Source organism: Podarcis muralis, chromosome 12 (assembly GCF_964188315.1).
Source record: "Podarcis muralis chromosome 12, rPodMur119.hap1.1, whole genome shotgun sequence".
Taxonomy (NCBI): Eukaryota; Metazoa; Chordata; class Lepidosauria; order Squamata; family Lacertidae; genus Podarcis; species Podarcis muralis.
Window position 1 is genome coordinate 42477785 of NC_135666.1, and position 12943 is coordinate 42490727.

At 43.8% G+C, this 12943-nt stretch overlaps 1 protein-coding gene and 1 long non-coding RNA gene across 7 annotated transcripts in view; one reads left to right on the plus strand and one right to left on the minus strand.

Annotated features, from left to right (window-relative positions):
- Window positions 1-4610, minus strand: part of TOP2B (DNA topoisomerase II beta) — a 43067-nt gene extending 38457 nt beyond the window's left edge. For 3 of the 6 annotated variants that reach the window (XM_028750662.2, XM_028750661.2, XM_077916289.1), the window contains exon 1: window positions 4335-4610. In XM_028750662.2, coding sequence (XP_028606495.2) covers window positions 4335-4433 — 99 coding nt within the window. In that variant the 5' untranslated portion in view covers window positions 4434-4610. The remainder of the gene's footprint in view (window positions 1-4334) is intronic. The other 3 variants (XM_028750660.2, XM_028750659.2, XM_077916288.1) reach the window with 1 other exon arrangement.
- Window positions 4611-4723: 113 nt separating this feature from the next.
- On the plus strand, window positions 4724-9853 carry LOC114607459 (uncharacterized). The gene is made up of 2 exons (XR_003709148.2): window positions 4724-5695; window positions 9591-9853. It is a non-coding gene; the product is annotated as an uncharacterized LOC114607459 (long non-coding RNA).
- The last annotated feature ends 3090 nt before the right edge of the window (window positions 9854-12943 follow it).

A 12943-nucleotide genomic window follows, 5' to 3' on the forward strand; every position in this document is an offset into this window, starting at 1 on the left:
CAGGAAAGGCTTCTACTCATAAGTTGACAGAATAGTTGGTTTGTTCCCAAATTATGAGACACTTATCATTACCTTTAAAGAAACCACCTTTTATTAAAGGTAAAGGTAAAGGTACCCCTGCCCGTACGGGCCAGTCTTGCCAGACTCTAGGGTTGTGCGCCCATCTCACTCTATAGGCCGGGGGCCAGCGCTGTCCGCAGACACTTCCGGGTCACGTGGCCAGCATGACAAGCTGCATCTGGCGAGCCAGCGCAGCACACGGAATGCCGTTTACCTTCCCGCTGGTAAGCGGTCCCTATTTATCTACTTGCACCCGGGGGTGCTTTCGAACTGCTAGGTTGGCAGGCGCTGGGACCGAGCAACGGGAGCGCACCCCGCCGCGGGGATTCTAACCGCCGACCTTTCGATCGGCAAGTCCTAGGCGCTGAGGCTTTAACCCACAGCGCCACCCGCGTCCCACCTTTTATTAGTTCCCAGTAAAATGAGATTTCTTTAAGGTCATAAGTACATAGGGTATAAAATATTCTGATGTTCATGATTCAAACACTTTACAACTCCATCAGAAGAGAAGCTGTCTTGTAATATCTTAAAGTGATGTTCCTTAACGTACACACGAACCACATTATTTTACAAAACTATGGAACAGATGGTCCAGATCAGGTTCTCAGCTTTAACAGTTACACATTCTCTGTATCCTTGATCAACAACTAATCACAGATGGACACATTTAAATATTTGCAGCCCTATACATCTCTTTGGGCACAGACGTCACCTGTTATATATGCTTGCAAGAAGAAAGTATTAGACCATCTTCAGCTGCCAGTAGCTATGGGAATTAAGGCTGCATTTGTTCCACCACTTCATAAATTAAATGCAGTTTTGATCTTGGTCTGCATGTCAGCTGTATTGTTTGTATGTGTCACTTGAGCATAGTAATAGATACAAGCTTTTCGAATGTCAGTGTGATTTCAAGCAAGCAAATGTATGGCCAGCAAAAGATGGATAGATGGATAGTACACATGTAACACTAACCCATGGTTTAGTGCTATGTGCATGAGCTGGAAAAAGCCTGAAGACACATGCACACCCCATGAGATTTTTACAGTGTTTACTTTAAGTTTCCATGCAACCTGGCTTTTAGGTATCTGAACTAAGTATCATGGTTTAAAATAAATACTGATAGGTTTCTAAACAAAACAATTTCAAACCAGTCATGAAGCTGGCTTGATAAACCAAAATTTGTTTTAAATCATTTCCTATTTGCCTGCTACATTAACAAGCCAGGATTTGTGGAAAGTAAAACTTATATAGAATTCTATCAGGCCATGTGGGAGGGGAGCGGAGGGGAGCATACAAGTCAAGGCTCAGACATAGAACTAAGCCAAGTTTTAGTGCTACATACATACATACATACATACAAGCCAATTATTTCATTCTTTTAAACTCTGAGCAAAAATGGATGAAGTCTTAGTATTTCATTTACATTTCTTTTTTTCCTTTCCCTTCTATAAGAAGCCGCATGGATCAAATCTACCATGACTATATGTGTATTTGCTCTGGTTCTGTATTCTAGGAATGTGCCATTCCAAGATGTATTACTGGCATGATGTACAGAAACATTCAACGTGAGAGGGCAGAAAATGAGGTCTTGCACAGGAAGCACAATAAAAGCTCATCTCCTTGCTTAAGGGGTTTTTGTTATGACAAAGTTTGGCTAGAAAAGCTAATGTTTATGTATGTAAAGTTAATGTACTTAAGGTCTGTATATTCCTTTTACAGACATAGTCTCCCCAACTTCTTTAATACACTGTAAATTGTAACCCCCTTGGCAAAGATACAAAATAGATTAGAGCAGATACCTCCCCTTGGAGATATAGATCATTACATCCATTACTCACAATGGGGAAAATCACTGTGAATCATTTCCAGTTTTAACTTTAATATTTATTGAAAAGAAACCGTTTACTCAACTTCCACAATTTATTTAGAAAAGTTTTGAGGGTATAACTTATTTTTTTTAAAAAAATGTAATTAAATATGTTTTGATATTAGTGTAATAACTTAACGGGTATACACAACTGGGGGGGGGGGGGAGTTCCATTTAAGGATCCTAACTCCACTGTTTAATGGTGTTATCCATAAGAAATTCCAAAAGGCATATCTGCCAAGGACGCATGTACTAGTTTAACTCTGAAATGTAGTCACAATAAATAGTAATAATCTGTCAAAGACACCTTTGAACATGAATTCTTCCTTTAGCAGAGAGCTCACTATGTCTAGTGTTTGAGGCCTTGACAATTTTTATCTACGCAGAATCACAATTTTAATACAAATATTGTATAGCAATGAAAGATCACTTTGAAAGCAGAAAGAACAAGGACTATGGAAGTAGCAGACAATTACAACTATACACACAATACACACAAATAGCAATACTTTTTAGGAAAATGATTTAGTGCTCATGCATCACAAATGAAATAATCCCAGCCCTCAACTACTAAATTCAAAGTGCAAGTTCAAAGATAGTTGGGACTTTAGCTGGAACACTAATGCCATTGTGTCCATACTAAATGTTTTGCTCAATTTGCATTTCTGGACATATTTTTTAAAAAGCTAGTGGAGTTAATACATCATCCCAAATAGTGACCCTTATTACAGCTCCACTTTCAAAGTTAATTTATTAAAGAAGCAAGACTAGAAAGCACTTAAGAATGACATTCCCTCAAAACTTTCCACTGGCTGGATACATGCACCTGCAAGTGCATCTGATAGATCTATGAGATCGACTAACTGTTTCAAATGGCAAGTAGGCATATCTATCATCAAGTCAATCTGCTCATCAGAAGGTGTGTACCACTGCTATATGAAGCAGCAAGGTGAAGACCATCCCTGCTCACAAATCCACTCATACAGTCCAGTCTACTGCTTGACAAAGTAAACTGGGACATTTACATTAATATCAGTTCTGCTCTTTGCACATGTCAACTGTTCCTCCAGCAAGTACAACAGAAGAACAAGGAATAGTTTGCCCTCCTGGTTATAGAAACATAGGCTACTTGTCAGCAAGGATTGCAATATTCCACGAGTTGCCTGGTGCTTTATTTTTAAAGCATGGCTGCTACTATGTACCTAAAAATAGGCATTCTGGGACACACATAGAATTTGCCACTTTTCAATTTTTAAAGAATAGCAACATTGTCTTTCCTTTACAGGACACCTGACTTAAAAGTGGAATGGAAATATTTTTGTTTTCAAAGCAACAGTCCTAATGAAGTTAGGGTAGTAACATTGCATTACTACATGAAGCTCTAGAGTAGCAGCAAGCCCGTCTTGAAGAAAACTGCTCCTTTACACCATTGTGCTGTGTTGCCTTTTCTTGCCAGTTACATTAAGGAAGTGACCCTGGTTTGAACTCTCTGCTGAACAAGAGAAATAGAAGTAAATGACTGATTGGGGAACTGTATCCATTCAGCTATCTGCTCCCTCCTGGGGTCTTTCCAAATGGGATTTCTTTCAACTGGGCCAGAAACAGCATATCACAACCTTTAATCTTAAAACCCATCGTATGGCTTCATCACCACTTAACTCTCCCTTTCCCACTAAATTTTCCCCACCAGAATGCTCACTGTATTTTATTATCAAGATCCAAAAGCCTATCCTCTCATAATTTACCTATTTTGTGTAGGGATGGAGCTAAAGGTACTTCCACATAAGGACCCCAGTTTTCAGAAAACTGATAAATCCCAAATCCTTATTACTAGTTCAGGTGTGAATTCTGCAGTGGCCCAACTGGAGAGATGGCTCACTTTCAGCCTGCTAGTTCAATGCTTTGGCTAGACGCGAAAGAAATCTAAGAGGCCTTAAAAACTGTTTCAACCTTTCCACTCTGCAGGAATTGCAGGAATTCTCATCAACTGATCAACAGAAACAAAATAGCCATGTGTACTCAAGAAGCACACTGAGTAAGAGTCAGTAACACAAGTGGGTGCCACATACCCCCCTTTAACTCTGCGAACCCCTGGCAGGCCACACACCCGCCCCCCCCCCAAAAGCCAGCAAGTGAAGGTCCCATAGCAGCAAAGCCAAGGGCTCCCATTCCCTCGCCAGAATCAGCAAACACCCAACCCTGTACTTTCCACCCTGGAAGCAGCCTAGTCCTCCCCCTTCTCCCTTTCTCTCTGCATCCCCATTCTCCATCCCTGCAAGCATCTTCGCCGCTCCTCCATTATTTTCCCCGAGGCCTTCCGCCTCCCATTTCAAGCCAAGCCTGTTAAAAGAAAGCAACACCGCCGAGAAGGGAAGAGAAATCGAAAGAAAATGCCAAGGCAACTTACCACCCAGGTTAAACCCCCGCTGCCGCCGCCGCCGCCTCCTCCTCCTCCACCGCCGCCGCCTCCACCTCCTCCTCCACCTCCTCCTCCTGATTTTGCCATTTTTTGGCCCTCACCTCAGTATAAATAATTATAAATATATATATATCTACAAAAGCCTTTTTCCCCAAAAAAGAAAAGTGGGGGGAGGGGAAAGAGAAGCCACCCGCGGCCGGCACAGGGCTGCAGGCGCGCGCGCGCACACACACGCTTCTCTCATGCACCGCAGGTTTGGGGGGGGGGCAGCGGCGGCGTGTGTGTATGGGGGGGGTGGGGGGGTGTTCCTTCCCACACAGAGAAAGATCCTTTTCCCACCCAGCGCGCGCGCCCGCGCGCCCTCACACACACACACACACACACACACACACACGCGCAGTCCGACGGGCCCCCAAGTTTGCCCTCACGCTAATGCGCGCGCGCGCATCCACACAACGAACAACCCCCCCTTCCCCCCCCCCTCTCTCTCACACACACTCTCTTTCGCTTTGTGGGCCGCGCGCCCGCCCGGCCGCGCGAACACTCACACCGCAGGCTCTCCTCCCTTGTCCCTCCTCCCTTCAAAGGTCCAGCACGCAGGCGCGCGCCCACGGCCACGCGCGTAGTACCTTCCCCCCCGCCCTTTCCTGTCTCTATAGCTGGAGCTGAGGGCCACGGACGTTTTATTTCACGTTTGAGCTTTTCACCTCAGCCTAAAACAGATAGATAAATAACGGCCGGCCGTCTGAAGGACGGAGTGTGTGTGTAGAAGGATGACCAAAAAAAAAAACCACCTCTCTCTCTCTCTCTCTCTCACACACACACACACCCGGCCCGTGAGGGACCAGAATATGTCTTTTTTAAAAAAGAGCTCCTTTTCCGGCGCTGTTCTCGGCGGAAATGTTGGGCGGCGGCAGCGTAGACGAGACCCGGCTTGAGGACCTCGTCCACACGGGCAGCTGAGGAACCCGCTTGGCTCCGAATTGGGAAGGAAGGACCCGCGGAGGAGGGCTCGGGGCGGAATTAAAAGGTCGCCCGGCCTAACCGCCAGCGGCTCCCTGCAAGCGCCGAGGCCCCAAAGCCTCAGACAATAACTGCGCTGCCCCTCCCCCCCGCCCCACCGCCGTCCAGCATAAACCACCGCAGCCACCGAGCGCTCCCGGTTCCGCCCTTCCCTTCCCTGTCAACCAATTAGTGCCGCGCAAGTCTCATTTTCGGCCAATCGTTTAAAAAGAAAAAGCCCCCGTCAAACGGGCGTGCCTACGTCACCGCGTGCGGCAAGAAGACGCCTGCAATCGCTTGTACTTCCCCAATTGTGGTGAGGCGAGCCGCAAGGCCATGGCGCTGAGGTAAAAAAAAAAGTACGGGAGAGCCACTGGTGCCTGGTAGCTGCTCCCTTCAGCTCCGGGCGTCCCGGTCCAGGTCAGGAACAAAGCCTAACCGCCCGCCTAGACCAACTGAACTAAGCTAAGCGATTTAAGTACTACTTTACCCAATGGGATCCGCGTAAACACGCATAAGGAAACACGTGTATAGCGATTCCTGTTCCTACATGGGTTTGTGCACTTGGGAACAGCTCTTCAAAACAGGCCCGTGAGAAAGGACTGTTCCCAAACACAATGAATCATAGAATTGTAGAGTTGGAAAGGGACCACGAGGGTCATCTAGTCTACCCCCCCCTGCCCCGCAGTGCAGGAATCTCAGCTAAAGCATCTATGACAGATGACCTCTGCTTAAAAACCTCCAAGGAAGAAGCCATTGGTTCAAGTCTCATATCCTCCCTCCAGAGCAGGAGAAAACAAGCATGCTACCTCTTCCATGTGGCAGCCCTAAAGATATTTGAAGATGGTTATCACATCTCCTCTCAGTCTTCTCTTTTCCAGGCTAAACATGCCCAGCTCCTTCAAGCGCTGCTTGTAAGGCTTAGTTTCCAGACCCTTGATCATCTTGGTAACTGCACACGTTCTAGCTTGTCAACATCCTTCTTAAATTGTGGTGCCCAGAATTGGACACAGTATTCCAGGAGTGGTCTGACTAAGGCAGAAGAGAGTGGCCCTATTACCGTATTTTTCGCTCCATAAGACACACTTTTTTCCTCTTAAAATCTAAGGGGAAATGTTTATGAGTCTTATGGAGCAAATGTGTGGTCCCTGGGGTTGGGGGAGGGAACCCGGGCTTCTCCCAACAGCCCCGACCTGCTCTTTGGGGCTGGTGGTGGGGCAAAGCCGGGCTTCCCCCACCCCCAGCCCCCACAAGCTCCTGAGCAGCTCTGGGGTAGCCCCCGGAGCCTTCATCCTGCTGCTCTGGGGAGGCTTCGTGCGGCTATCCCTGGCTTTTGCAGGAGGTGGGGGAAGGGACAGAGAGAGGCTCTCTCACTTCCCCCACCTCCCGCAAAAGCCCCCAAGAGCCGCATTTTTTTCCCTTGAATTCCCCCCCCCCCAAAAAAAAAGTAGGTGCGCCTTATGGTCAAGTGCGCCTTATGGAGCGAAAAATGCGATACTTCCCTTGGACACTATACTTCTCTTGATGCAGCCCAGAATTGCATTAGCTTTCTTTGGTGCTTCATCACACTGTTGTCACATGCTAAGCCTGTGGTCCACCAAGACCCCTAGATCCTTTTCACATGTACTGCTAGTAACCCAGGTGTCCCCCATCCTATATTTGTGCAGCTGGTTCTTCCTGCATAAGTGCAGAACCTTAAATTTGTCCATATTGAAATTCATTTTGTTTGCTTGCGCCCAGTTCTCCAATCTGTTAAGTTCATTTTGAATTCTGATCCTGTCTTCTGCAGCATTAGCTACCCCTCCCAGTTTGGTACCGTCAGCAAATTTGATGAGCATCCTGTCAATTTCTTCATCCAAGTCATTTATAAAGATGTTGAATAACAACGGGCCCAGGACAGAACCTCCGACACCCCACTTCTCGCTTTCCCCCCAAGATGATGAGGAACCATTAATGAGTACTTTTTGGGTTCGGTCAGTCAACCAGCTATGAATCCACCTAACAGTTACCTTGTTCAACCCACATTTTATCAGCTTCCTCACAAGAATAAATGGGGGACTTTGTCAAATGCCTTACTGAAATCAAGATACACTATGTCCACAGCATTTCCCTGATCCACCAAGTTTGTAATTCCATAAAAAAAAGAAATCAGATTGGTCTGGCATGACTTGGTTTTGAGAACCATGGTGGCTTAGTAATCACAGCATCCTTTTCCTAATGCTCACAGACCAACTGTTGAATTATGTGTTCTAGGATTAATGGTATCAATGTCAAGCTCACCGGTTGATAGTTACCTGGGTCTTCCTTTCCCCCCTTTTTGAAGATGGGGACATTTGTCCGCCTCCAGTCTGTAGGGACCTCACTTGTTCTCTCTCCAACAATTCTCAAAGGCTCTGAAATTACACCCAGAAGCTCCTTTAGTACCCTTGGATGCAGCTCATCAGGCTCTGGAAATTTAAAGTAGCTAGGTGTTCCCTTACTACCTCTTTTCCTATCTTGGGCTGCAGCTCCCTCCTTACATCATTTATCTATGACCCTGAGATTAAGAATCTCATGCTCTACTAACTGAGCTATCCCATACGAATCTGAGATAAATATTTCATCAAACACCTTCAGTTTATCCTTTTCTCCCCCCTGCCCTTTCAGTGGTACTTTCCTGGGTTTGTGCCATTTTTCTCAAGGGCAGTCTGCTGAATCTTAAACTAAGTCAGGATGTTACAAGAACATGGATAACTGTGGCACAACTATGTTTTGTCTAGGAGGAGCTGCATCTGTTACAGAAAGGCCTTTTGTGCACAAATACATCCCAAGCAAACCAAAGGCCTTCCCAGAACCAGCTAACAGCAGCTCCATGTTCTGTGGATTAAGCTTCAGTTTATTATTTCTCATCTAGCCATTACTGATTCCAAGCTGTCATGCCTGATTCAGGTATAAAGAAAATATAGTTGGGAGTCATTAGCATATTGTTCACATCTCATTCCCATTCTCCAGACAATTTCATACAGAAGTTTCGTGTAAATGTTTATGTAAGATAAAAACTTGAGGTTTCAAAGCACAAGTGCCATAGCACCAAACCACAATTCCCTCAGTCTTCTGGAATGTGCACACCAGGAAGAAGCAGAACCACTGCAAAACAGTACCTCCTATCTCCATCCTAGAAAGATCATCCGCAAGGATTGCATTTTTAGAAGAATCGAAACAAGCTAAAGAGAGGTCTATGAGAAGCCATAAGACCACACTCCTCTGTTTTATGTATTTATTTATTTTACTTATTAAATACATACACTTCCTTTCAACCAAGGATCACAGGGCAGTTTACAGTTTAAAAACACATAAATACAGAACATAATAACAAACAAAACAATACTCTCTGCCACCAGTTTTAAAGGGCCATAGATTGTTTAATTAGCCAAAGGCCTGGGAGAAAAGGGATTTGTTCGCCTGGCATCTTTCATCCATTGCAGATTATTTGTGAAGTGCCAAAGTCACACCTTAATACAGACTGAAATCAGATAATCAACTTCATCCAAGAGCACCCAGACATATGCAGACATAACTCATTCAAGCACGTTTCTCCCAAGAAAGATTGGCAACTAGCCAGTATTTATTAAAATTCCCTGTTATACACATATATAACCTTTCAAAATCCCCGTACTCTGAAATTACTACAAATAAGGATCTGCATAAGGCACTACAAATGTTTATGTGTTGGAAACATAAACATATATAGAAACATTTTATATCCTGCTCTTCTATGAAGAAGTAACTTGGGAGCCATTGCCTCTGGTTCAGAAGGTCTGGTTGAGAAAATGTGATACCATTGTTAAAACACAGCTGTACTGCCTGCCCTACCTTGCCCAAGCCAGGTTCAAAGTTCTTGTATTCATTTGTAAAGCAAGTTAGATGTAGGGTACCTCAGGGATTACCTGAACACTTATATCCCAGCTTGATCACTGAGCTTATCTACAGGAGAATCACTGGCTGTTTAGAGTTGGCAAGCCTCCTTTGACAAGAAGAAACTGAGCCTTTGATGTCATCAGCCCAGTCCTGTGGAATACTCAACAAATAGAAATTTAGCAAGTGCCTTCTGTGCCAACTTTTACATGCCTGCTGAAAACTTTTCTATTCAGCCAGGCCTATGCAGGAAATTAAGAGTGCATTCCCCCCAAATGGGTTACTGACCTTTGTTTTTAACTTTTAGCTTGCTATGCATTTATTGTATGGTTTTATCTTATTTTCCAGATCATCATCAGAGGCTGCAGAAAATGCAGAAATAATGGTCTATCACCCTGCAGGACTAGACAGCCATGCATGTCAGGTCATGGGAAGAATGTGATAAGACATGCTTATGCATTCACGAGACTCTCAATTCAGGCTTTGGCAATACTGTGTTTCCCAAGACACACAATTATGTTCCACCATTGTCAAACCAGTATTACAGCTTTCAGGCATACGTTCCTGCTGTGCTCAATTCATATAATAAACCTTTATTTAGTGCACCCTAACTTTTATGCACAACACCATTCATTTATTTACTGAAAGTATTTTTATGCTATACCTCAGCCAAAGAGGCTCCCAGAGCAGGCTTAAAATCTACAACACAAGACACACACGGCAAAAGCAAACCCAGGTACCAGCTCTGAATGTTGCAAAGTTCTTAAAGAGATCAGCTGGGTCTCAAAAGTTCAGGGAGAAAAGTAGCAAAAAATGAGCTAATCTCTCAGCAGAGTGGATGGAATAGCTCTGCTTCCCATCTGATGGAAAAGAAAAGCCACATCTCTTATATAAATGGAATATAGGACATTAAATGTGCAGCAGAACGAGCTACTAGTTTTAGCCTAAGCTTTTATGAGTCTAGGTAGTTTCCTAGTCTATGGAAACTGATATCATCAATGGAGGCTGGGGGCCTTCCTATAGATAAGCTAAGGAAGTGTTTTACAATGGAGGTGGCTAGTTGATGGACTACAATTCCCATCATCCTTTACCAGCGGCCATGCTGGCTGGAGCTGATGGGAGTAGGAGTCCAACAACATTTTGAGGGCACCATGTTGGCTATCCCTCAGTGGCTGAACATTCCAGTCTCCAAGAATTAACATACTTTGACAAATATTGTTCAGAGTAGTTTAGACTACAGTACTAAGTTGCTGAATAAGAGTTCACTTGATTTGCATGGCTGACACTTTGGAAAAGAAACCACCCCATATATAGCATTAAAGCATTGATTTTATCTCATACAGTATTAGGTGCAATTTTGAAATGCTTTGGCCCGGCTGGCACTATTCACCTTGATTTTAGGACTGGGTCTGAGGACAAAACTCTCTTATTTTGGCTGCAACAGACTAACATGGCAATCCTCTCAGAAACTTTAGCATATTACCGATATTTTTTTTTACAATCCTGCTCCTTCACTGAACCTAACTATAACCAAGTTTACTGGTCATTTTATTCATCTGATAATCTATAACCTGCACAAACTCATGCCACAATAAATGTGTTTGTCTGCAAGGTACCAAAGCCAGAGGGTTGTTATTCTTCACTATATGACAACTTCTTATGGAATGATCTTTTCCGTTTTGTGCACAGTAGGTTCAAACCCATGGCGAGAATACCTGCAATTGAATTGTTATCGGATTGCGGATCCCTTCTAGGTTTCCTAATATACAGGATGCTTGGACTGTACTGTTTTGAATTTATGAACTGTAAAGGCCCAAATAACATTCAAAACACAAAGAATTATTTTCCTTCAAAAAGTGCACATTTCTCCCAGTGCCCATCTCTTCATATTTTGTTTTAACTTAGCCTCTTTACTAAGCTATGTTGCCTGTATGTAGACTTCTGCTCACATAAAAATCTTCTGTTAAATGGAGAACGCAAGTCCAGTTGTGTATGCCAAACTGAGTTCAAAATTGCTTACGCTCTGGTATGTGTATAGGATTGCAGCATAATGACCATAGTAAAATGTAGGGTTTAAAATTTGAATAGTGGATCTATTTCTAATCTTTTTATTAAGAGGTTTTTAGTGATTTAAGCATGATTGCATTTGCAAAGCTTCAGTGTTCCTTTAGAAAGTCAATATAATAGGCAAAACATGTTTAGACCCTTATGATCACTTGTGCAATATGGAGGATCATTTTTAACTTTCTGTCCGTCCTTTTGAATGCCAAGACACTGGGTTGTATCCAATGTTAGTAATACTCAGAGTAGACCCATCAAAACAAATGGACATGACTTAGATCTATTAATTTCAATGGGTCTACTCGGAGTAGAACTTAGTTGGCTACATCCCTATAAACATGTCTATAATCGACTTTAGTTTCACACTGGTTTTATAGAATCATAGTAGAGCTGAAAGGAATCACAAGCATCAACTAGTCCAACTCCCTGCAATGCAGGAATCTTTCCCTCCAATGTGGGACTCAAACCCATGACTCTGAATTTTTTGTTGTTGTTTAGTTGTTTAGTCATGTCCCACTCTTCGTGACCCCATGGGCCAGAGCATGCCAGGCACTCCTGTCTTCCACTGCCTCCCGCAGTGTGGTCAAACTCACTTTGGTAGCTTCGAGAATACTGTCCAACCATCTCGTCCTCTGTCGCCCCCTTCTCCTTGTGCCCTCCATCTTTCCCAACATCAGGCTCTTTTCCAGGGAGTCTTCTCTTCTCATGAGGTGGCCAAAGTATTGGAGCCTCAGCTTCACGATCTGTCCTTCCAGTGAGCACTCGGGGCTGATTTCCTTCAGAATGGATAGGTTGGATCTTCTTGCAGTCCATGGGACTCTCAAGAGTCTCCTCCAGCACCATAATTCAAAAGCATCAATTCTTTGGCGATCAGCCTTCTTTATAGTCCAGCTCTCACTTCCATACATCACTACTGGGAAAACCATAGCTTTAACTATACAGACCTTTGTTGGCAAGGTGATGTCTCTGCCTAGATAGCATCTTAAAAAGCAGAGACTCTGAATTTAGCCATGCTTAAGTCTCTTTGAAATCAACGGATAAATGAGTCACAAGTCCAATGAGACTTGGACCAGGGCCATTTCATTACAGCAGCAAGTGTGCAAGAACAAAGCTTTCTGCAGCAACTTAAGCTAGCTAATAGTAAAATAGTGAGTTCAGCAATCTTAGTGCACCTTGCACCAAACCCTGCTCTGATGCAACCCCCATTCATTTCTGTTGGATTGGCATTAAAACAAAAGCCAGTTAATATTGTGGCATAACACTTTTTTTAAAGCCAGTATAAGCATCCAGTGATCTGTGGCAGGCATGGAGCCCTCCCCAAAGTTTTTGCAATAACTTCAGTGGAGAGCCAGACATATGTGAATTCCTAGATTTGCTTGGAACATCTTCATCTATTGACATGAAGTGCTTCTGCACGCAATTAATTTTATAGGCATTTTGGTACATACATACATGGGGGCCTAGATTGTCAAAGGTCTGTTCTGCATGCATCAAGCTGACCCAAGACAGCATTTCTTGAGTGATTACAAGCAACGTAACAGAAGTAGCAGCTTTAAAAAAACTGGGTAAATCCAAATTTATACAGTACAAGATATGCAAAAAGATGTTTTTTATTTATCACAATAAAAGCCAGAACAGGA